The sequence below is a fragment of the Pecten maximus genome, chromosome 11 (assembly GCF_902652985.1).
Source record: "Pecten maximus chromosome 11, xPecMax1.1, whole genome shotgun sequence".
In the NCBI taxonomy this organism is placed as follows: Eukaryota; Metazoa; Mollusca; class Bivalvia; order Pectinida; family Pectinidae; genus Pecten; species Pecten maximus.
Window position 1 is genome coordinate 38,989,297 of NC_047025.1, and position 26,179 is coordinate 39,015,475.

Here is a 26,179-nt window from a genome sequence, read left to right on the forward strand (position 1 = left end):
GTTACAGATAACGTAGTGGTTTGTAAGATCACATAATTGTTAGATGACATATTTTTATGTCTGTGATGGGATCGCCTTTTCATTTTCGAGGTTTGCCGAGGGCTTTACCACGTTTCGTGATCCCGAGGGTGAAATATCCCTATCCTACATACACATATAATGAAACAGTCTTTTATACCCGTTTTCTTAATTTTTTTTATATCTTTATTTGACGTTTTTACCAAAATACTTATTATTATTATTTACTTATTTTACAATATTCTGAAAGATCATATCCAATTTTGGCAGACTGTAATTTTGCACACAAATTTCATTACTAATAACTCACGGACAAAATATGACGTAACTTGACCGACTTTTGACGTGGCCGTAATCAAACTGTCAACATCCGAGAAAATAGAAGTTCTATCAACAATACTTGACATATGACTGTATGTGTTTAACTGGTTTTCTTGATGGAATGACGAAGGTAGGTCCGTCGATAACGACAATTATAATGGAAGGCTAGGATGACAGTTTTCCTGGTTACTCTACACAAATATAAACTCTGTTGCAATTAGAATAAATGTTTTCTTATATGAGCATCGAGGGATGCCATTTTACCGAATGTTTGTTACTGGTATTTTAAGAGCCAAAAAAACGTCTGAAATTCCAGATACACAGGTTACTGAGTAAACAAAACGTCAGGTCCCTGACGTAGACGGAACCAATTTCGTCGGTTGTGGTGTTTGACATTTTCTTAATCTATTTTAATCTATGACTTTTATTCAACTTCCTATCATTGCCCGGTGATTGTGTGTGTTTGTATTTTTTAATGTCAAATGATAAACCTGTAGGGTAGGCCAGTCTACTATACTGTTACAATAGGCATGTAAAAAGTATTTTAGGTAAAAACGTCAAAAAAGAAATTTAATGTTGAAAGAACTTTTTGCTAGAAATTTGGTAATGATTTGAGAGAAAAATACTCTTTCATTATGTGTGTATGTAGGATGGTGATATTCCATTCTTGGGATCACAAAATGTGGTAAAACCCCCGAAAAGCCCCGGGTTTCACCACATTTTGTGATCTCTCGAATAGAATATCCCTATCTTACATACACACATATGAATGAGTCTTATAACCCTACATACACAAACAGGAAAGAGTCTTATAGTAGTTTCTGTTGACGATGTAGCTTGGTTTTGGCTGTGCTGTGGTTTACACCAAGGGACTATTGTAGTTATTTTACAATAATTGTTATACAGGGATAGGTGTTAGCTGATGTTTCCTTCTGTACCCTATACAAACCACTGGCCGATCTGTTAGTGACAGTTAAATACAATCGTTACATAATTATAGCATAATAGAGTTTAATCACCGTAGAAAATCCCTTTGAATGGTAATGGGTAGATTGACCACGGGGTTTTAAACGATTAATGAGCTAAATTCTAATACTAGCTTATGTCCCCACAGTTTGAATCTAGATCATAAAGGTCAATTCTATTTTGTTAACGTACTAGAAACAGGGACCAGTCTGTGGTGTGATCGCTGTAGGCTGCCCTGGTGCCGATGAGCACTGTTTGCGAATGCGCCTGTGAATGTGTTGGTGTACGAGTGTCTGTGTGTGTTACAGTGTGAGCACGAATTTGTCACATTACACACCAAGTAACAATCACACACTAAACAACATATCACACACTTAGTAATAATCGTAGATTATGGAATAAACGACTGATGGAACTAGCAACGTATTTGTTTTACAATATACCTCAATGTATATTGATAGAATAGGCATCTAGCCTAACGTGCTTTGTTAAAAGTATCTGTATGTGTGAATTATATGTGCAAAATATTTGAAGTTACAGTGAGGAAGAGTGGTCCTGAAGAAGATCGAGTAGTGCTATTATCAGGGAAGTCTGTGATTTCGTAAGTAAATGTCGACGTAAATTATGTAAATCGTGTGTGTAGCTAGGTCCTTTTTTATCCTCCTTTGATTACACCCATTGGGGCTCTTGTACCATTTTCATTTTTGTTGATTTTGAACAAAAGCGGTAGCGAATATTCTGAAGTGTACTCATGTGTAATACTGAGGCAGTATTTCGCTCGAGCGCACGGCGGGGAGTGGAAGATGGTCTAAAACAGAAGAGTACATTACAGGCGCGTTCCATTCATCTAAATCCCACGCTCCGTTTTCAGTTCTCTAATTGTTATAAGATATTATGCTATGGTTAGACATTGGTGTACTTATCTATGATTAGATATTGATATACGAGGCTATAATTATATATTGGTATACTAGACTATAATTAGATATCGGTATACTAAATTATAATTATATATTGGTATACTAAATTATAATTAGATATTGGTATACTAGACTGTAATTAGATATTGGTATACTTGACTATAATTAGATATTGGTATACTAGACTATAATAAGATATTGGTATACTTGACTATAATAAGACATCGGTAGCCTAGACTATAATTAGATATTGGTATACTTGAATATAATTAGATATTGGTATACTAGACTATAATTAGATATCGGTATACTAAATTATAATTATATATTGGTATACTAAATTATAATTAGATATTGGTATACTAGACTATAATTATATATCGGTATACTAGTCTATAATTAGATATTTGTATACTAGACTATAATTAGATATTGGCATACTAGACTATAATTAGATACTGGTATACTAGACTATAATTATATATTGGTATACTAGACTATAATTAGATATTGGTATACTTGAATATAATTAGATATTGGTATACTAGACTATAATTAGATATTTGTATACTAGACTATAATTATATATTGGTATACTAGACTATAATTAGATATTGGCATACTAGACTATAGTTAGATATTGGTATACTAGACTATAATTATATATCGGTATACTAGTCTATAATTAGATATTTGTATACTAGACTATAATTAGATATTGGCATACTAGACTATAATTAGATACTGGTATACTAGACTATAATTATATATTGGTATACTATACTATAATAAGATATTTGTATACTTGACTATAATTAGATATCGGTATACTAGACTATAATAAGATATTTGTATACTAGACTATATTTATATATTGGTATACTAGACTATAGCTAGATATTGATATACTAGACTATAATTATATATATTATAAGAGGCTATAATTAGATATTGGTATACTAAATTATAATTAGATATTGGTATACTAGACTATAATTAGATATTGGTATACTAGACTATAATTAGATATTGGTATACTAGACTATAATTATATATTGGTATACTAGACTATAATTAGATATTGGTATACTAGACTATAGCTAGATATTGATATACTAGACTATGATAATGTATTGGTATACTAGACTATGATTAAATATTTGTATACTAATATATGAAAAGATATCGATATGCTAGACTATAATTAGATATTTGTATACTAATCTATGATAAGATATCGGTATGCTAGACTATAATTAGATATTTGTATACTAATCTATGATAAGATATCGGTATGCTAGACTATAATTAGATATTTGTATACTAATCTATGATAAGATATCGGTATGCTAGACTATAATTAGATATTTGTATACTAATCTATGATAAGATATCGGTATGCTAGACTATAATTAGATATTTGTATACTAATCTATGATAAGATATCGGTATGCTAGACTATAATTAGATATTTGTATACTAATCTATGATAAGATATCGGTATGCTAGACTATAATTAGATAGAAGCTATAAAAGAGTAAATAACCCTAAGGCGAGTTATAAAGTGATAGAAATAATTTAGTTGTGCATATGAAGAAAAACATCAGGATTGTAAGAGATATTTATAGAGGAGAAAAAACCCTATTAAAAAGGATCGTTTAGACTTTTTTTCTGGTGTCAGGAAACATATATAGGTAACGTATAAAATTAATATTAGATAGATATAGGTAAGATAATTCTGCTCCCACTATTACTGTAAAGTTAAATGAATTTAAGAGAGGATGTGGTCTTTGGAAATTTAACTTTAACTCATCATGATATGACATAGCATATGCTGAAGCTATACATAAGCTTATTTTAGATATAGAAAAGAAATATGCTCTGTGAGTTGATTATCCTCAAAGTATAGATAACATTCCAGATGAAGATATTCAGTTTCAGATTAATGACCAGTTATTCTTAGGAACTCAGTTATTAGAAATTCGAGGAAAGACAATTTCATATTCCTCCTATAAAAATATCTCTACTCTCTCAACAAAATAAACTAGAGAAAGATATAGAAGAACTTGAAAACTCTAATGACATTAACTTTGATCTCATAAACTTAAAAAGGAAAGAATTAGACAAACATAGATAAGAGGTAACATAATTAGATCAAAGGCAAAGTAAATTGAAGAAGGGGGAAAGAAAGACAATATTTTCTGAATTTAGAAATAGGATTTTTATATCAAAGATTATCTCAATGGTAGAAAAGGAAAATGGTGAAATCGTTAAGAAACAAGAGGATATTTTAGACGAGATAATATTATTTTACGAAAAATTGAACTCTAGCAACAGCAATATTGTAGATATGTGGACCTTCACCAGTTTGTATCTGATAATGACTTTCCCGTACTAAATCATAATGAGTCTATGTCACTGAAAGGATATATATCATTCATTGAAGCTTCAAAATCTCTAAAAAAAAAAAAAAAAATATGAAAAAAACAAAAGCCTATGATCAGATGGGTTCACTGTGGATTTTATCAGACATTTTTTTTTCTAAATATTTAAGCATATTTATTGTAAGATCCATTAGTTATAAAGTCATGCTTATATACATGGAATTCTGTCCATTACACAAAGAGAAGGAATTATCATATGTTAACTTAAGGCGATAAGCCTAAATATTTTTGAAAAAAACTTGAGACCTATCTGTCTTCTTAATATCATATACAAAATTGCATCCGATTCAATTGCTAATAATTAATTTTTCTTTGTTTTCATGGTAAATACTCAAATGTGATTGGTCGAAAAATTCTTTTCATTCTTCTATGAAAGAAATTCCGAGAATGGCGCGAAAAATGTGACGTCATAATACGACAGTTGACGTTGCGTATTGATTTGAGAAAAAAAATCCCATTTAAAACCAGTAAAATTGTACATAAAACAAATTTTGTTTGCAAACTGTATGAATCCGCGTACGCGGATTCATACAGTTTGCAAACAAAATTTGTTTCATACCCTGATGAAACTGAAAAAAAAGACATCAATGCTTAAATAGATTGAAAAAGGTTTTAGACAAATTAATTAATACAGACCAGACTTGTTTTATTTCTGGTAGATTTATAGGAGAAAATTCTAAATAAATTTATGACACCATGCACTATGCAGAGGAAAATTATATACCAGGTATGCTGTTAACTATTGATTTTGAAAAGACGCTTGATTCGGTTAGTTGGACCTTCATTGATAAAGTGCTTATTTATTTCAATTTTGGTATTGATATTAGAAATTGGGTAAAACTATTTCATAACAACTGTGTGTCGGCTATAAATCAAGGGGGCAATCTTTGATCATTCTTCGATATCAAAAGTGGATGCCGTCAGGGCGACCCGATCGCCCCTTATATTTTTTAAATCATGTGCGGAAATTTAGACAAACAAATTAAGAAATAACAAGAATATAAATAGTATAAAGATAACTGTCCTCTTCTCCTTTCTCAATATGCAGATAATACCTCTCTAATTTTAGATTGAACTAAGAAGTCATTGAAAGAATCCTTAAGTGAGCTAAACAAATTTGCAAGCATTTCTGGTCTAAAGATTGATAATAATAAAACTATAAAAATAAAAATATGGATTGATAACAAGAAACACAATGATGAAATTTATTACCTTAATCTACGGTGGGGTAGCAGTAAATTCATACTTCTAAGTTTAGAATTTCATGTGGATTTTCATCAAATTCCTAAATTAAATTACTGCATAAAAGTAGTGAAGCTTAAGGCGCTTGTCAAAAATTGGAGTAGAATGTTAACATGTTAATTGGACTAGACTGTAGCTAGATATTGGTATACTAGACTGTAGCTAGATATTGGTATACTAGACTGTAAATAGATATTGATATACGAGACTATAGCTATATATTGGTATACTAGACTATAGCTAGATATTGGTATACTAGCTATAGACTATATCTAGATATTGGTATACTAGACTATAGCTGGATATTGGTATACTAGACTATAGCTAGATATTGGTATACTAGACTATAGCTAGATATTGGTATACTAGACTATAGATAGATATTGGTATACTAGACTATAGCTAGATATTGGTATACTAGACTATAGCTAGATATTGTATGACAGAATATTTCAATATTTTTCACTCGTGCTTCGCATTCGTGAAAATATCGATATTCTGTCATACTCGTGAAATATATGTTATATTAAATGGGAAACTATTCAATATCCTCTATGTATGGATAACCTTGAAAATAAGACCAAGCGTTATGAAGGGTAAGCGTCTTCATCAAGAACACTCACCATGAATCAAATCCACAAAGGCAGGTTAATGGGTGAGTCTATACAGTCGCTAATAATACACTTGTTGACTGTAGTTATTTGTTTTTACAGGAACATGAGCTCGTGTCCCACAGAACACCCCGTAGAGGCCAAACCACTACAGCATGACGATAACGACCGCCATGAAGACAGCAGCGACACACGGGAAGTATGGGCGAGGAAAACCGAATATATGTTATCTCTGATTGGCTACTCTGTGGGACTCGGAGTTCTATGGAGATTTCCTTACTTATGTATGAGGAACGGAGGGGGTGAGTAACATGTGACATTGACCTGAAGAACATTGACGACGTTTTCTAAACGAATATATTACCAATTTTATGACCGAGGGAAGCTACAATAGGCTGTAGATTAAAAAATAACCAATTTCTGAACATTTTGATCTTCGAAAAAAAACACAAATTAGTTTCGATATTTTTCATACGATCGTTTATAGTGGTACCTGTCACTGAAGGTCAGTAATTGAACAATACAGATGATCAGCCTCAGTTTTTCCTTTTAATGTTTCAGCACAAATTTGAAGCACTTAAATTATCTTTAATCTTAAAAATCCGCGTTATATATTGATAACCTATTGTTGTAGGTGCGTTTTTGATACCATTCTTCTTCTTTGTGGCTGTGTGTGGATTTCCTCTGTACTTTATGGAGCTATGTCTCGGGCAGTTCTCGGGGAAAAGTCCCCTCGTGGTTTGGTGCATATGCCCCCTGTTTAAAGGTAGGTATCACTGGTATAGTTGACGACGCTCCGACATGGCAGGCCACGATGTTAGCATTGCTATGACAATGAAAAAGTAAATAATGACACATACATCCTTATCAGTTCATACAAAGATATTGAATTCACCATCAATTGAATTAAATCTAAAGATGTGAGGGAGGCGACAAATGAATAATACACTGATCGATCTAGTCGTCAAGATTTTGTCTAGGCCAAATATTTGATATTTTGTCCTTATACGGATTTTGATCTATAGTTTGTCATTGATAGAAAAATAGAATTTCGAAAGGATCAAAATATATATTCTGCCGTTGAACAAATTATTTTTTGTTATAATATTTTATTTTTATTTGCAGGTTTAGGTGTTTGTATGGTGATTCTGTCATTCATAGTCACGTGGTACTATAATCTGGTAGTAGCATGGGTCTTGTGTTACCTGTTCTACTCGTTCTACCCGACCCAGCCATGGGCGTCCTGTGACAATGACTGGAACTCCCCTGACTGTGTGGTTCTACGATCTAATTCCCCCATCATACACAACATGTCACTGACCAATCAGAGCATATCTAATATGTCACTGACCAATCAGAGCATATATAACATCTCATTGACCAATAAAACGGTGATCCTCAATACTACTGGCATTAACACGATGTTAAATGAGACTCGCGTCCTAACGACGGCCGCTTCAGAGTTCTGGAGGTACGTTTATTGGATGGTTTTGGTAATTCAGGCTGTAGAATATCTTCTACACGAGAATAGTCGTAATATGACATGTTATTCTGTTGATTACCGTTCCTGGTATTCTGGAAATGAAATTACTTTTCTGCTAATTACTTCTTAATATATTGTTCCTCGAAAACATAACTATGTAAAACAGTACAAACCATCTTCCTACCTTGTCTTATTTTCATGCGTACCCATTTTTTTCTCGTTAACTTGGTTAGTATTGATGGTATTTGGTAGTTGATTATCTGTTTTCTGGTCGGAAGGTACTGTATCCTGGGTATGTCTCCTGGAATAGACCAGGTCGGGGGTCCACAGTGGCATCTGGTACTGACCATCTTCCTGGCCGCCGCCATTTCGTTCCTGTGTGTTGTGAGAGGGGTACGCTCTGCCGGTAAGGTAAGTGACATGGTTTGATTATGTTTTAATTATCAACATTATAACCATTTTTCAATTGCTCGTGATATTTGTTGTTATCAGTTAGAACTCTACTATCATTCTGTGTATATGGATTTTGATGCTGAATCAAACGGTACCACAACGCTGTTAAGACCCGTGCTACAGTCGTTAAGAGCAAAACAAAGGTTATTGTGTCAAGGAGCCGTAACAAAGAGCAAGAAGGTATTATTGTGAAACAGTTACTCAATCCACAATAATCGCCTGATAAAATGATTAAAACAAAGAGGCATGCACTGTTATCTTCACCAATTTTATCATTCTGACAGAGTTTAAGAAGGCATTTCATTCACTTAATGAACATGGAAACATGCCGTTATACAGACATGGAAAGAAGGGATTGGATTGCTTCGATAGTATTGTCCATTGAATGCAAATGTTACAATTGAACATATAATATGCACAAATTCAAATACTAAATAATAAAATGGCTACGAATCTGCATATATTTTCCCGCCAGGTGGCGTACGTGACTGCCATTCTGCCTTATCTCCTCCTGCTGGTATTACTGGTCCGCAGTCTGACACTAGAGGGATCCCTCGCAGGTGTACTCTATTTTATAAAACCAGATTTCTCCAAGCTACTGAATTTCCAGGTAAACTTTTTATTTGAAATACACGCTGAGAATTAGATATGGTTCCATATTCGTTTCTTCACCGACACAATTCAGTTATGTTCTCTTGTCAATGTTTTTATCACTCCATTAATTTCATATTTAGATAATTTTGAAATAAAGCTATACTAGACCTTCCTTCCTGACCAGTAATAATCTTAGTTTCATATGTTAGGTGTGGTTCGAGGCTGCGCTGCAGGTATTTTTCTCGCTGGGTCCCGCCTGGGGAGGTGTCATCACAATGGCTAGCTACAACAAGTTCACCAACAACTGCCTCAAGTAAGACCATACTCCAAACATAAATAGAAAACAACCACAAGCTGACATAAATATCTAAACGTCGTGTATTCATACATGGAAACTATTATGTTATAATATCAGTGTAGGTCGGGTGGCACAGTGGTAACACAGCTGCTTTCTCCAAGCCGGCCGGGGTTTGGTTACCTGATTTGACGTGAACAAGTATTCGGTCACATGTTCACACATGTGGGTTTTTTGCGGGCACGTCGGTTTCCTTCCAAAGCAAGACCGCTCGCGCGCTTCCATTCGGGCCAACACGGGTGATTGATATTAGTAGATATAACCTTTTTAATTTTGTAAAACAGATAAAGTTTACAATATGTTTACATTATAATAACATATAATATGATGCCTGTTGGATAAAGTAGATTTCCTACGGCTTGTGTTGTTTACAACCCTGATATACCCCTATCCGTTACAGCGACGCAGTACTGGTCTCCATCATGGACACATTCAGCAATTTCTTTTGTGGGTTCGTCGTGTTCAGTATCCTTGGATTTCTGGCTCATGAGTCTGGACTCACCATAGAACAGGTTGCAGAATCAGGTGAGTACTGTTATCATACGCGCGTAATGTATGAAGCCTTATTATTATGACGGCGCCATGACACCCCATAACAGATGACTAAAACAATATTGCCTTCTCAGGACCGGGCCTTGTATTCCAAGTATACCCCGAGGCCATATCGCGTCTGCCCCTTCCGAACCTGTGGGCAGTGCTCTTCTTTGTCATGCTTATCGCTGTGGGTCTCGACAGTCAGGTATTTTTCTTGCGCTTTTCAATGAAACAGAAAATGTAATTAATCTACATGGAATCAATTTCATCGTTTTGATAGCTTTGTTTTCTAGTATAAATATATATATAAATAGTGAATATAATCAGAATTTGAATGGTACAATGGTAGAAATATTATCAATGTATATGCATACTTATTCAAATGACTGGTTTTTCATCGTCAATAACGTATATATACATACATACACATATGTGGAATATACCGCAATTTAATGTAATGCAATTGATCATTAAATGTGAATAAACATAATCGTCCCCAAACAATACCTATTTCGGAGCTGTATGTCGGTATTCTCTAACTCATGCATTGCGTATCGGACATTAATTGAATTTATGTATCCCGCAGTTCGCTCAGCTGGAGACGGTGTTGGGAGGATTAAGAGATATTTATCCCGATACCCTGGGGAAGAGGAGAAACCTACTCCTGGTTGCTGTATTCTGCATCTTTTCCATACTTAGTCTTGTATTTGCTACACCTGTAAGTACTAGGCTACCCAAAGATAAATACATCATTTCTAATCTAATTTGTATGGAGGGAAAATCGCTACACAGTCCAATAACCAATATATACCTGTATTGCAGTCATCATTGAGTCCGAGAATAACGTCACCATTATATACCCATACTTATAGTATCACTGATGAGTTCCAAGAAAGACGTGAACAAAATATACCTTGACTTCTAGCGTCACTGACGAGGTCCGAGAAGGATGTAAAATTATATACCCTCAAAACCCAACTCGATTTGCACTCTTCTCCTTCTAGTTTATAACTTCCAGTCACTCTATTTGTAGATCTTCTTCCTCTGGAAGATCTTCTACCTCTTCCGTCTCGAAGCTGGAAGATTTATCTTCCAAGATTGCGGCGACCATGTTTAAGTGTGCGAGTGATGAGTTTCACTAGAGAAGGATTTGTGACACATACATGCACATGTTTGTGTCATAGTGTTTTAGAAAACTAAAAAAAAACTTGTTTGTTTTGGGTTATGTTCCTCCGGTTTACTTGAGTAACATTTAACGGAATGCGATCTTCTGAGAAGGCTTCTCTTCCGAGAAGAGTGCAAATCAAGTTGGCCTCTGACTTCTAGCATCACTGACGAGTCCGAGAAGGACGTTACCAATATATACCCTGATTTCTAACATCACTGACGAGTCCGAGAAGGACGTTACCAATATATACCCTGATTTCTAACATCACTGACGAGTCCGAGAAGGACGTCACTAATATATACCCTGACTTCTAACATCACTGACGAGTCCCAGAAGGACGTCACTAATATATACCCTGACTTCTAACATCACTGACGAGTCCCATAAGGACGTCACTAATATATACTCTGACTTCTAACATCACTGACGAGTCCCAGAAGGACGTGATTCAATATATATTCTGACTTCTAACATCACTGACGAGTCCGTATCAAATGCTAGTATTCGTTATTCTGACAAATGAATGTTGTAGTGTTATGTATTTATTTAATTATGGAAGCCGTACATGGTACTATGTTGATGTATGAAATATTTTGTATGGTTATGGAAGCCGTACATGATGTTTTGCTGTAGTATTATTTATTTTGTGTAATTATAGAAACTGTACATGGTAATTTGCTGTAATATTATGTATTTTATAAAGTTACGTAAGTTGTACAACTTGTACATGGTAATATATTGTGGTATTATATACTTTGTGTAGTTATTGAAGCTATATATAGTACTATGTTGTAGTATTGCTATTTTTTGTAGTTATAGTATGGTGATATGTTGTTGTATCATATATTTTGTACTGTTATGGAAGCCGCTCATGGTAAAATGTTGTAGTAATATATAAATTGTATTTTGTATTGATATAGAATCCTTACATGGTAATATGTTTTAGTATGGTAATATGTTGTAGTATGGTAATATATTGTAGTATGGTAATATATTGTAGTATGGTAATATATTGTAGTATGATGATATACTGTAGTATGGTAATATATTGTAGTATGATGATATACTGTAGTATGGTAATATGTTGTAGTATGATGATATACTGTAGTATGATGATATACTGTAGTATGGTAATATGTTGGAGTATGATGATATGTTTTAGTATGATGATATGTTGTAGTATGGTAATATATTGTAGTAAGATGATATGTTGTAGTATGGTAATATATTGTAGTATGGTAATATGTTGTAGTATGATGATATGTTGTAGTATGATGATATACTGTAGTATGATGATATGTTGTAGTATGGTAATATATTGTAGTAAGATGATATGTTGTAGTATGGTAATATATTGTAGTATGGTAATATGTTGTAGTATGATGATATGTTGTAGTATGATGATATACTGTAGTATGATGATATGTTGTAGTATGGTAATATGTTGTAGTATGATGATATGTTGTAGTATGGTAATATATTGTAGTATGATGATATACTGTAGTATGGTAATATATTGTAGTATGATGATATACTGTAGTATGGTAATATATTGTAGTATGATGATATGTTGTAGTATGGTAATATATTGTAGTATGATGATATACTGTAGTATGGTAATATATTGTAGTATGATGATATACTGTAGTATGGTAATATATTGTAGTATGATGATATGTTGTAGTATGGTAATATATTGTAGTATGATGATATACTGTAGTATGGTAATATATTGTAGTATGATGATATACTGTAGTATGGTAATATATTGTAGTATGATGATATACTGTAGTATGGTAATATATTGTAGTATGATGATATGTTGTAGTATGATGATATGTTGTAGTATGATATGTTGTATTATGATGATATGTTGTAGTAGGATGATATGTTGTAGTATGATGATATATTGTAGTATGATGATATGTTGTAGTATGATATGTTGTAGTATGGTAATACATTGTAGTATGATGATATGTTGTAGTATGATATATTGTAGTATGGTAATATATTGTAGTATGATGATATGTTGTAGTATGATGATATATTGTAGTATGATGATATATTGTAGTATGATGATATGTTGTAGTATGATGATATATTGTAGTATAATGATATATTGTAGTATGATGATATGTTGTAGTATGATATGTTGTAGTATGATATGTTGTAGTATGATGTATTGTAGTATGATGATATATTGTAGTATGATGATATGCTGTATTATGGTAATATATTGTAGTATGATGATATATTGTAGTATGATATATTGTAGTATGGTAATATATTGTAGTATGGTAATATATTGTAGTATGGTAATATATTGTAGTATGATGATATGTTGTAGGCGGGGATGTATATATTCGTGTTAGTAGACTGGTACGCCACAGCTTACTGCTTCTTTCTTATCGCCGTCTGTGAGTGCCTCGTGGTCGGCTGGTTCTACGGTGAGTCTTCCTCATTGCCTGTCTGTCTGTCTGTCTGTGTGTGTGTGTGTGTGCGTGCGTGCGTGCGTGCGTGCGTGCGTGCGAGCGTCATTCTCCATGGTAACAGTATACGCATTGTGACAGACGACAGGCCATACTGGAGGTTTCATAACTTTTACACATAAGAAGTTATCAGTATCATTTAAAACACTATTCATACTCTGTACCGATCATTGTTAACCTATCGCTGGTTCTCACCAGATGTATTCTGTGATAATCAGTGTCTTCAACTCACTAGGCGTAACTTGTGTTATCCATATATGTGAAATGTTGTAAATAATTGTTTGGATAGCCTACGACTGATAACTGATTGTTACAGGTGCCGAGCGGTTTAGTCGTGACGTCGAGATGATGACGGGTAGGACTGTACATCCCATCATCCGGGTATCCTGGTGTATTATCTCCCCTATAGCCCTGTTTGTAAGTGATTCCGTACTCATCCTAATGGCACAGTGTCTTGTTTTATTGTTGTCATAGAGTTATTAAATGTCTGATGTTGTATATTCTATGATGTTCAGAAGCCTTTACTGTCGGATGACGATTCGCAGAAATTTTCGATCGAACAGATTATATCGGGTTAGGTTTACAGAATGTCCTACACTATTGGGTTATAGAGCTTGTTTTATAGTCGCACCATGTAATATACAATATGAAAGAAGAATGAGTATCGAATTAATGAAACAGTTATAACGAAATTATCACTTTTTGATATACCAACACCGATACCGATATTTCTCATTTTCAACCTAATTCAGCTGAACATTTTTAAGTACATAACAATCTTTACATGGCGAATATTTTATTGAAATTAATCTTGTCCGTTAGTCCTTCAATGTGCACGCCCCTATCTATTTATAGATTTCACTGTTGGGAACCATTCTCGCCTTCAAACCACCAGTACATAATGGGTACGAGTTTCCCCAATACGCCAAAGTTCTCGGAGTGGTGATAGGATTGGTGTCAGTGGTTCCTCTCCCGATAATGGCTCTCCATGGTCTGTATAGAACATCAGGATCACCAACCAAGGTAAGTAAAAACGTGGTTTTTATACAGTAAAGTATTGGGGATCACCAACCAAGGTAAGTATACGTGGTGTTTATACAGTAGAGCATTAGGGATCACAACCAAGGTAAGTATACGTGGTGTTTATACAGTAAAGTATTGGGGATCACCAACCAAGGTAAGTATACGTGGTGTTTATACAGTAAAGTACTGGGGATCACCAACCAAGGTAAGTATACGTGGTGTTTATACAGTAGAGTATTGGGGATCACCAACCAAGGTAAGTATACGTGGTGTTTATACAGTAGAGTATTGGGGATCACCAACCAAGGTAAGTATACGTGGTGTTTATACAGTAGAGTATTGGGGGTCACCAACCAAGGTAAGTATACGTGGTGTTTATACAGTAAAGTATTGGGGATCACCAACCAAGGTAGGTATACGTGGTGTTTAAACAGTAAAGTATTGGGGGTCACCAACCAAGGTAAGTATACGTGGTGTTTATACAGTAAAGTATTGGGGATCACCAACCTAGGTAAGTATACGTGGTGTTTATACAGTAAAGTATTGGGGATCACCAACCAAGGTAAGTATACGTGGTGTTTATACAGTAAAGTATTGGGGATCACCAACCGAGGTAAGTATACGTGGTGTTTAAACAGTAAAGTATTGGGGGTCACCAACCAAGGTAAGTATACGTGGTGTTTATACAGTAAAGTATTGGGGATCACCAACCAAGGTAAGTATACGTGGTGTTTATAAAGTAAAGTATTGGGGATCACCAACCAAGGTAAGTATACGTGGTGTTTATACAGTAAAGTATTGGGGATCACCAACCAAGGTAAGTATACGTGGTGTTTATACAGTAAAGTATAGGGGATCACCAACCAAGGTAAGTATACGTGGTGTTTATACAGTAAAGTATAGGGGATCACCAACCAAGGTAAGTATACGTGGTGTTGATACAGTAAAGTATTGGGGATCACCAACCAAGGTAAGTATACGTGATGTTTATACAGTAAAGTATTGGGGATCACCAACCAAGGTAAGTATACGTGGTGTTTATACAGTAAGGTATTGGGGATCACCAACCATGGTAAGTATACGTGGTGTTTATACAGTAAAGTATTGGGGATCACCAACCATGGTAAGTATACGTGGTGTTGATATAGTAGAGTATTGGGGATCACCAACCAAGGTAGGTATACGTGGTGTTTATACAGTAGAGTATAGGGGATCACCAACCAAGGTAAGTTTACGTGGTGTTTATACAGTAGAGTATAGGGGATTACCAACCAAGGTAAGTATACGTGGTGTTGATACAGTAGAGTATTGGGGATCACCAACCAAGGTAAGTATACGTGGTGTTGATACAGTAAAGTATTGGGGATCACCAACCAAGGTAAGTATACGTGGTGTTGATACAGTAAAGTATAGGGGATCACCAACCAAGGTAAGTATACGTGGTGTTGATACAGTAAAGTATTGGGGATCACCAACCAAGGTAAGTATACGTGGTGTTTATACAGTAAAGTATAGAGGATCACCAACCAAGGTAAGTATACGTGGTGTTGATACAGTAAAGTATTGGAGATCACCAACCATGGTAAGTATACGTGGTGTTTATACAGTAGAGTATTGGGGATCACCAACCAAGGTAAGTATACGTGGTGTTTATACAGTAGAGTATTGGGGATCACCAACCAAGGTAAGTATACGTGGTGTTGATACAGTAAAGTATTGGGGATCACCAACCAAGGTAAGTATACGTGGTGTTTATACAGTAAAGTATTGGGGATCACCAACCAAGGTAAGTATACGTGGTGTTTATACAGTAGAGTATTGGGGATCACCAACCAAGGTAGGTATACGTGGTGTTTATACAGTAAAGTATTGGGGATCACCAACCATGGTAAGTATACGTGGTGTTTATACAGTAAAGTATTGGGGATCACCAACCAAGGTGAGTATACGTGGTGTTTATACAGTAAAGTATTGGGGATCACCAACCAAGGTGAGTATACGTGGTGTTTATACAGTAGAGTATTGGGGACCACCAACCAAGGTAAGTATACGTGGTGTTTATACAGTAGAGTATTGGGGGTCACCAACCAAGGTAAGTATACGTGGTGTTTATACAGTAAAGTATTGGGGATCACCAACCAAGGTAAGTATACGTGGTTTTTATACAGTAGAGTATTGGGGATCACCAACCAAGGTAAGTATACGTGGTGTTTATACAGTAAAGTATTAGGGATCACCAACCAAGGTAATTATACGTGGTGTTTATACAATAAAGTATTGGGGATCACAACCAAGGTAAGTATACGTGGTGTTTATACAATAAAGTATTGGGGATCACCAACCAAGGTAAGTATACGTGGTGTTTATACAGTAGAGTATTGGGGGTCACCAACCAAGGTAAGTATACGTGGTGTTTATACAGTAAAGTATTGGGGATCACCAACCAAGGTAAGTATACGTGGTTTTTATACAGTAGAGTATTGGGGATCACCAACCAAGGTAAGTATACGTGGTGTTTATACAGTAAAGTATTGGGGATCACCAACCAAGGTAAGTATACGTGGTTTTTATACAGTAAAGTATTGGGGATCACCAACCAAGGTAAGTATACGTGGTGTTTATACAGTAAAGTATTGGGGATCACCAACCAAGGTAAGTATACGTGGTGTTTATACAGTAGAGTATTGGGGATCACCAACCAAGGTAAGTATACGTGGTGTTTATACAGTAGAGTATTGGGGATCACCAACCAAGGTAAGTATACGTGGTGTTTATACAGTAGAGTATTGGGGATCACCAACCAAGGTAAGTATACGTGGTGTTTATACAGTAGAGTATTGGGGACCACCAACCAATTCAATTTTTCAATTCAATTTATTTCTCTTTAACCATACATAACAGTACAGAGAAAACATATTTACACAATACAAAAATTATATACAGTTGTTCAGCCAGTGTATAAAGTATGCACACGCAGACTGTATCAATTAGTTTATCAAAACATCTGATATTTAACCATATCGTTACGCATGATACCATTTTATATAATTTCAAATCAACAAAACGACAAAAAAAAAAAAAAAAAAAAAAAAGATCAAGTCAAGATGAACATGATGTGTAACATCATGCTATGGAGGACACATTGCTAAAGATAATACTAATGAATTTACAGAGTTTTTTCAATGTATTTACGTGGTTTGAGTTCATAAGATCTCTAAATTTTAATATGTTCGGCCTTGTATAATAATATTTATTTAGATATAATTTTCTATGCGCAGCTAATGACTGGCATTCTAGCAGATAATGGAATTCATCTCCTATTTGTTGACTATTACAAAAAGTACATATTCTTTCGTGGCGTTCAATATTATTCCACCTTCCAGTTTCAATAATCAGTCTATGATTTGTAGTTCTGAACTTACAAAAAGTATTTCTTTCTTTATCTGTAAGAACGTCTAGATAGCATTCAAAACCAAATTTGTTTTTAAAAATTCTGTAACAACCAGACTTAGAAGAATTAAATACATCATTATCCCACTGCTGTATAAACTGATCATGGAGTGTTTGTTTTACATATGACTTTATCCAAGAAGTATCTAATTCCTGGATATACTGGATATTCCACACATAGCTAATACCACATTCATCTAATAATTGTTGTATATAACGTATATAGGGAACATTATTATTACGGTATTGGTTTAGACATAACAGTTTATAAGTTATTACATTTAGTTTGTTTTCTTTTGAATTAATCAATTGAGACCAATAGGTCAACATTCTCGTCTTAACTGAGATATTCAAAGGATAAGCTCCAAGTTCACCATAAACCATAGACGTTGGTGTACTTCGTTTGACCCCTAATAATAACTTACAAAACTTTAAGTGCGCTCTCTCAATGACTTGTAGATTTGTAAAACCCCAAATCTCACATCCGTATAACAATATAGGTTTTACAATTTTATCATACAGATCATATATACACTGAACAGATAGGTTATATAACCTTCCTTTCTTTAAAACATCATACATAGCAATTGTTGCTTTTTTAACATTGTAATTTTTAGCTTCATTAAAAGAACCTGTGCGTGAAAAAACAGTGCCCAGGTATGAAAAACTTTGGACAATTTCTATGTCTTCAGTATCAAATTTGAATTGTAATCTGTTATTTAGACGACCTTTACTGAATATCATACATTTTGTTTTCTCACTGTTAACTTTCAGTCTCCATATTTTACAATATTCACTAAAAACATTTAGCTGCATTTGCAGGTCTTCTGGGGTGTCAGAAAATAAGATTGTATCGTCAGCATACAACAAAATAAATAGTTTAATATACATATGTAAATCAACTTCAAGTTGGTTTGTCAGGCACTGTAAACCGGTAACATTATTTCTAGTCATAAACTCCTCAAGGTCATTCAAATATAAACTAAATAAAAAAGGAGACAAGTTTTCCCCTTGCCTCAATCCATTATTGCATGCGAAGAATGCAGAATTCTGACCATTAAATGATATGTTAGATTTAATACCTTGATACATATTGTAAATAATTGTATACATTTTGCCATTTATATGATTTAACAACATTTTGTTCCACAGACCATTTCTCCAAACTTTGTCAAAGGCCTTTTCAAAATCAATGAAAATACAGTACAGCTTCTTTTTCATCATATTAGTAAGACTAATTAGGGAATACAGCACAAAAATATTATCTATAGTTGAATACTTCTTGCGAAATCCAGCTTGGTTTTCACATATTAGATTAACTTCGTCGGAATACTTTAATAGTCTTGCATTTAAAATACTTGTGAATAGTTTGCCGATGCAACTTACAATAGTAATCGGCCTATAATTTTTAGGGTCTGAGGGAGAACCCTTATTTTTATAAATAGGTACAATAGAGCCTCGAAGCCAGCTTTCAGGGATTTTCCCTGTGCTAAAAATAACATCAAATAATATAACATAGAGATCAATCATTTTAGAGGACGAATATTTAATATATTCATTAATGATGAGATCATCCGAGCAAGCCTTATTGTTTTTCAGTAGCTTAATAGCATGTTCCACCTCCTCTCTGGTTATATTACTATTTAATACATTATTTACAGGACCCATATCATTATCATTATTATCAAACATGTTATCATCTACTCCAACATTTAAGGTTTTAAAGAAATTAAAAAGCGTGTCAATCGATATGTTACCTTTTTTGTTTTTATGTGTACTATTAGAACTTTTAAGTAGTTTCCAGTAATCCCGTGCATTACTACTTTTCATATCTTTCAACTTACGACGGAGGTCTCTTCTGAATTTATTAATACTTTTATCCATTGTATGTTTGTAAGATTTTTCTGATTCTTTATATTTATTGAAGGAATAATCATTTTTGTGACGTCTGTACATACCTTTATGGCGTCGGAATAACTTCCTGGCCGCCTTACATTCACCGTCAAACCAGGGTTTAGAATTTGATTTTGGCTTTTTACATATATTAGTATGGTTATATTTGTATATACCAAAAGTTGACTTAGCAGCACTTACAAGCACATCACTGCAGTCTGCCATAAGTGTATTGACATCTAGGTCGTTCGTATTACTGCATTGGTTAATTGTATCAATAATATTCTGAATTTTGTCATCGTTTATATTCTCAATAAAATGTTGGATTTTCTCAGTCTCCCAGTTTTTAATACGTTCAGTATAATCTGTTGTATCATGTGTATTAATGTTATCATTGGTAACTGTATTGGCCATACCACCTATAGTAAGAGTTAGGGGACAATGTGCATCTGACATAAGAGGGCTAAAATCTAAAACATCAAAGTCACGTATGCGTTTTAGGAGCTCAGAGGAACATATGACATAATCGACAACGCTAGAACTTTTACAGGTGCACTTACCTATATCTCTATCACGACCAACTCTACCATTACAGATAAAAATGTCATTATATTTACAAAAATCCAATAGTCGATTCCCAAAATTATTTTTGTGTAAGTCCTGACTTTTTCTGTTCTTAGCAAAACCGGAATTTTCAAATACATTCATGTATGTAGCTTCATTTAGGATTTCAGTTGTTAATTGATCTCTATCGTCTATTTCATTGTAATCAATAAAATCTACAGAGCTCGCAGTTCTTGCATTAAAATCTCCTAACAAACACACATTTTTGTAATTAGCAGATAACCTCAAGTATTCAGTTTCAATTTCCAAATATGGATCACCAATACAGTATGTAGAATTCTCGGGTGGGACATAAACCATTCCAAATAAAAAATCATCATCACTTTGTAACTTCGCGCCATCTAACCTAAACCAGCTTACGTATTGACTATCACTTTGTACTTCATAGACATAATCTTCCAAGTCATATTTATATGCTATAACTATACCACCCGACTTCACTTTTTTAAACTTTGCCCTATTTTTCATTACAGTTTTAAAACATGGCAAATCAATGACATCTAAATCATCAGTTTTGGATTCACAGAGACATAAAATATCAAAACTATTTACAAATTCACGAAACTCAGGATATTGAGCTTTTCTCACTAAGCCACAAACATTTAACGACAGTATTTGTATTGTACATGCATTATAGTTACTTTTTCCACCACCACCATATGTATTAATCGGCTCGTTTGAAACCAAACTAGTGTCTATATTTTGCCCTCCGGCGCGTCCCTATTCGTGCTGATTTGAAATCACCCGTCTACGTTTCGAGCGCGGTTGTTGAGTGGGCGTATGCTGACTGGCCATGGGCTGAACATCCGGGCCCTTATATAGTACACCATCTATGTACAGCTGATCTCTGTTCAACACAGTTTTTTTTCCCGTTTTTCCTAGCTTCTTTCGCTACCGGATATAAAATTTTCCTTTTGTCTTCAATTTTCTTTGGAAACTGTTCGTTTATACCAAAATGTGACCCTTTTAGTTCTTTAGCACTCCGCTTGACTCTCAGTAAATCCTTGTAGTAAATAAACTTTGCTATGATTGATCTTGGCCGTGTACCGGTACGCCTGTCGCGTTGGCCGATTCTATGGACGTTGGCCATAGCAATGTCATGGGCGTTTACAATTTTGAGTTTACTTTCAATGAAATTTTTCAATGTTATTTCATCATCATCTAGACTCTGATTTTGGTCCCAAATTTTCTCTGGAATACCTGAAAATATCAGATTATACTTCATGCTCCTGCACTGTGCATCAGTAGCCCTATCTTTCATTTCCTCTATCATTTCGTGCAATTCATCAACTTCATCTAGGACTTCATTTTCATTTTTTTCCAATTTGTCAATGCTTTTCTTCATGTTTGTAACGTTTCTGCCGACTGTATCATTTGCAGCCTTTACCCGATCCATGATATCACTGTTACCCTGTATGTCACTTTCCATGTCCCTTATCTTATTTTTCATACAACTGATATCTGTTTCTGATCTTTCTACCCTCACAGTTAGGTTGCTGAGTTTTGTGTTAATCTCCTCGAGAGTGCTGGTATTTTCCTCAATTTTAGACAGTCTTGATTTCACTTCAGTAAACATTTCAAAAATAGAATTGATCGTGTTTTTCATTGTTGTGGTTTCAGTACTGACATCAGTTTCACTAAATAATGTTTCCCTACACTCTGCTAAAACTTTGGATGTAGACATACCTGTATTGTCCAGTGCAGCCATATTGGTGAGTTCAAGTCCTCAGAGTAAGATTTTCAAATCACAACAAAAGTTCATTTTCCCGGATAATTCCCGAATTTTTCCAGAATAATACCGAACAGGATGCTAATCCAGCACTTACACAGCATTTTCAACAGTTTATAATGTTAATGACCCTACATTTTAGATAAAAACCAGCAAATTTCCTCTCCCAGATTTTTCATGTGTGTAGACACCTGGCTGAACACTACTCATCATCCAAGGTAACCAAGGTAAGTATACGTGGTGTTTATACAGTAGAGTATTGGGGACCACCAACCAAGGTAAGTATACGTGGTGTTTATACAGTAGAGTATTGGGGATCACCAACCAAGGTAAGTATACGTGGTGTTTATACAGTAGAGTATTGGGGATCACCAACCAAGGTAAGTATACGTGGTGTTTATAAAGTAAAGTATTGGAGATCACCAACCAAGGTAAGTATACGTGGTGTTTATACAGTAAAGTATTAGGGATCACCAACCAAGGTAAGTATACGTGGTGTTTATACAGTAAAGTATTGGGGATCACAACCAAGGTAAGTATACGTGGTGTTTATACAATAAAGTATTGGGGATCACCAACCAAGGTAAGTATACGTGGTGTTTATACAGTAGAGTATTGGGGATCACCAACCATGGTAAGTATACGTGGTGTTTATACAGTAGAGTATTGGGGATCACCAACCAAGGTAAGTATACGTGGTGTTTATACAGTAAAGTATAGGGGATCACCAACCAAGGTAAGTATACGTGGTGTTTATACAATAAAGTATCGGGGATCACCAACCAAGGTAGGCATACGTGGTGTTTATACAGTAGAGTATTGGGGACCACAAACCAAGGTAAGTATACGTGGTGTTTATACAGTAAAGTATTGGGGATCACCAACCAAGGTAAGTATACGTGGTGTTTATAGACATACGTCTATCGTTTAATAGTGTTAGATGTGGTTGCTATTGGTTTTATTCCAATATACTTGCATGGCGATATACTTATATACCCTACAATGAAACAATAATTTCATTTAGTTAAATAGCATGAATGAACAATGCTCACCGTTTACGATATACATAGACTTTCATTAAATACAATGACACTTACAATAAATTTCACGGATAATTCTTTTGGTTTGTAAACACGATACGTACTGTACCTCTATAATCAATGGTATAGATGTATCGTATCAATTACAAATAATTCAATTATTACATCAAAGTACACTTACATGTACCTACCCCAACAATGAGCCAAGGGCACTGCCGAATCTAATGAAATGTTATTTATTCCACATTAATTCCACATCACAATCCGAACATACGTTGTAATTGTAATGAAATATACATGTAAAATGAGATTTACATGTGTAGTGAAAATCAAAGCGTTCAAGCGTTGATCTACTAAAATGTTTAAGTATTCTTGGTAAAAAATAATGACCATTTTGACTTAAATGTGTATCTTTAATATGGACATTTCAGTAAGAATGATATCCGTGACACTATATTTGATAAAATACTATTATAACACATACCTGAAGGTTTTTGCTGGATTCGCTAATAGACACGTCCATGGTCCTCTTCATCAGAGTTAGTTCTGACTATTTTTGGCGGCAAAGTTCACACAAAGACTTCAAACTAAAACGAGGCATGTTTATTCATACATACGTCACGTAACATGAACAGCGCATGTGACAAACACGTGACAGACACTAAAAGTAAACGTACACACACGCTTAATTAACAATGCAAGAAAACACACAGGGACATGGCGTATTACAGCAAACAAACAAATACTAACACAATATTCCGAACAACTTAGATAAACCCTGTTACATTGTTTCCCAATAGTAAAGGCTACAATAGACAGTGATTGCCATTTACTATTTCAGAGACTTAAAGTGCTGTTGAATCCGAACCATGAATGGAGACCAAACAAAAGGAGCTTCATTTACGAGTCGTATCGTATCAAAGGCAGTGTACATACCCGTGTGAGGACAAACATTCTCGGGGAGAGACACTGATATACTTTTACACTGCAGAGGTTAAATCATACAGTGACGAGTGTACGACACATACACAGTGACGAGTATACGACACACACAGTGACGAGTGTACGACACATATATACAGTGACGAGTGTACGACACATATACACAGTGACGAGTGTACGACACATACACAGTGACGAGTGTACGACACACACACAGTGACGAGTGTACGACACACACACAGTGACGAGTGTACGACACATATATACAGTGACGAGTGTACGACACATATATACAGTGACGAGTGTACGACACATACATACAGTTACGAGTATACGACACACACACGCAGTGACGAGTGTACTACACATACATACAGTTACGAGTGTACGACACACACACGCAGTGACGAGTGTACGACACACATACAGTGACGAGTGTACGACACATACACAGTGACGAGTGTACGACACATACAGTGACGAGTGTACGACACATACACAGTGACAAGTGTACGACATATACATACAGTGACGAGTGTACGACACATATACACAGTTACGAGTGTACGACACACACACGCAGTGACGAGTGTACGACACACATACACAGTGACGAGTGTACGACACATACACAGTGACGAGTGTACGACACACAGACACACACACACAGTAACGAGTGTACGACACACACACGCAGTGACGAGTGTACGACACACATACAGTGACGAGTGTACGATATACACATACAGTGACGAGTGTACGACACATACACAGTGACGAGTGTACGACATATATACAGTGACGAGTGTACGACACATATATACAGTGACGAGTGTACGACACATATACACAGTGACGAGTGTACGACATATATACAGTGACGAGTGTACGACACATATATACAGTGACGAGTGTACGACACACACACACACACACACACACACACACACACACACACAAACACACACACACACAGTGACGAGTGTACGACACACACAGTGGAGAGTGTAAGACACACATGCACAGTGTACTATATACAGTGTTTTGCGTACGATCTACCTCTACGAATACTTACGTAGTTAGAATATTGACATACATTTACCGTTAATATGGTTGCTACTGAGTAGCTTTGTTTCTGTCAAAGGGCATGTTGTTGAACAAACGTAATGTGTGAGAGTATAGTGTTTAAATGATCGTTGAATCAGGTATTACGTATTGAATATTACTCTCTGGAAATACAATTGTGCGTATAATCTTAGTGAAAGATGAATCTAATTTGATACATTTTTGGCTGATTTTTTCTCATATTTCATTATTTTGTGAACAATATATTTTAATAATGTAATGCATGTCTACACACACACACACACACACACACATATATATTCTCTTTAACATGTAAAAATATAAAGAATCACCACGGTGTGTTGATGGCATATCTATATTTGTTCAGTGTTTTTTCTTATTTATGTCATAGACGCTATTATATGATTATGTTAAAAGCGGCATCTGATGAATGAATTTCACAATATTAGCGTAAAACATTATAAAAACACAGAATAGACCGTAATGAAATTGTTAATCTAACTTGAAATTGATAAAATAGGGCAAATATGAGCAATACATACATCAACAGGATACCATTTGAAAGAACAACGGAATAATGTATTTGTCTCGGAATGGTAAGCGTTTTCTGCTTCAATGACGACAACCTACATTGTAGGTCGAATGTAGCGTCCTCAAACAGAGTATCTGTAGGTTACACTGTTATAAGGGATTCAAGAGCACCGTCACTAAATGATAACAAACAATGTGATAACACTTACCTAAGTTCCTTGAAGGAGGTGTAGACTATCTATTGTTAACGGGACATGTAACCC

At 34.9% G+C, this 26,179-nt stretch overlaps 1 protein-coding gene across 1 annotated transcript; it reads left to right on the forward strand.

Annotated features, from left to right (window-relative positions):
* The first annotated feature begins 1,528 nt into the window (after positions 1 to 1,528).
* On the forward strand, positions 1,529 to 24,649 carry LOC117337943 (sodium-dependent dopamine transporter-like). The gene is made up of 14 exons (XM_033899102.1): positions 1,529 to 1,906; positions 6,625 to 6,824; positions 7,157 to 7,288; positions 7,648 to 7,993; positions 8,284 to 8,416; positions 8,934 to 9,068; positions 9,262 to 9,365; positions 9,808 to 9,932; positions 10,034 to 10,146; positions 10,528 to 10,659; positions 13,457 to 13,556; positions 13,915 to 14,015; positions 14,454 to 14,621; positions 24,199 to 24,649. Exons 1-14 carry the CDS (start codon positions 1,821 to 1,823, stop codon positions 24,328 to 24,330), a joined length of 2,007 nt encoding a protein of 668 aa, XP_033754993.1. The 5' UTR covers positions 1,529 to 1,820; the 3' UTR covers positions 24,331 to 24,649.
* Positions 24,650 to 26,179: the final 1,530 nt, after the last annotated feature.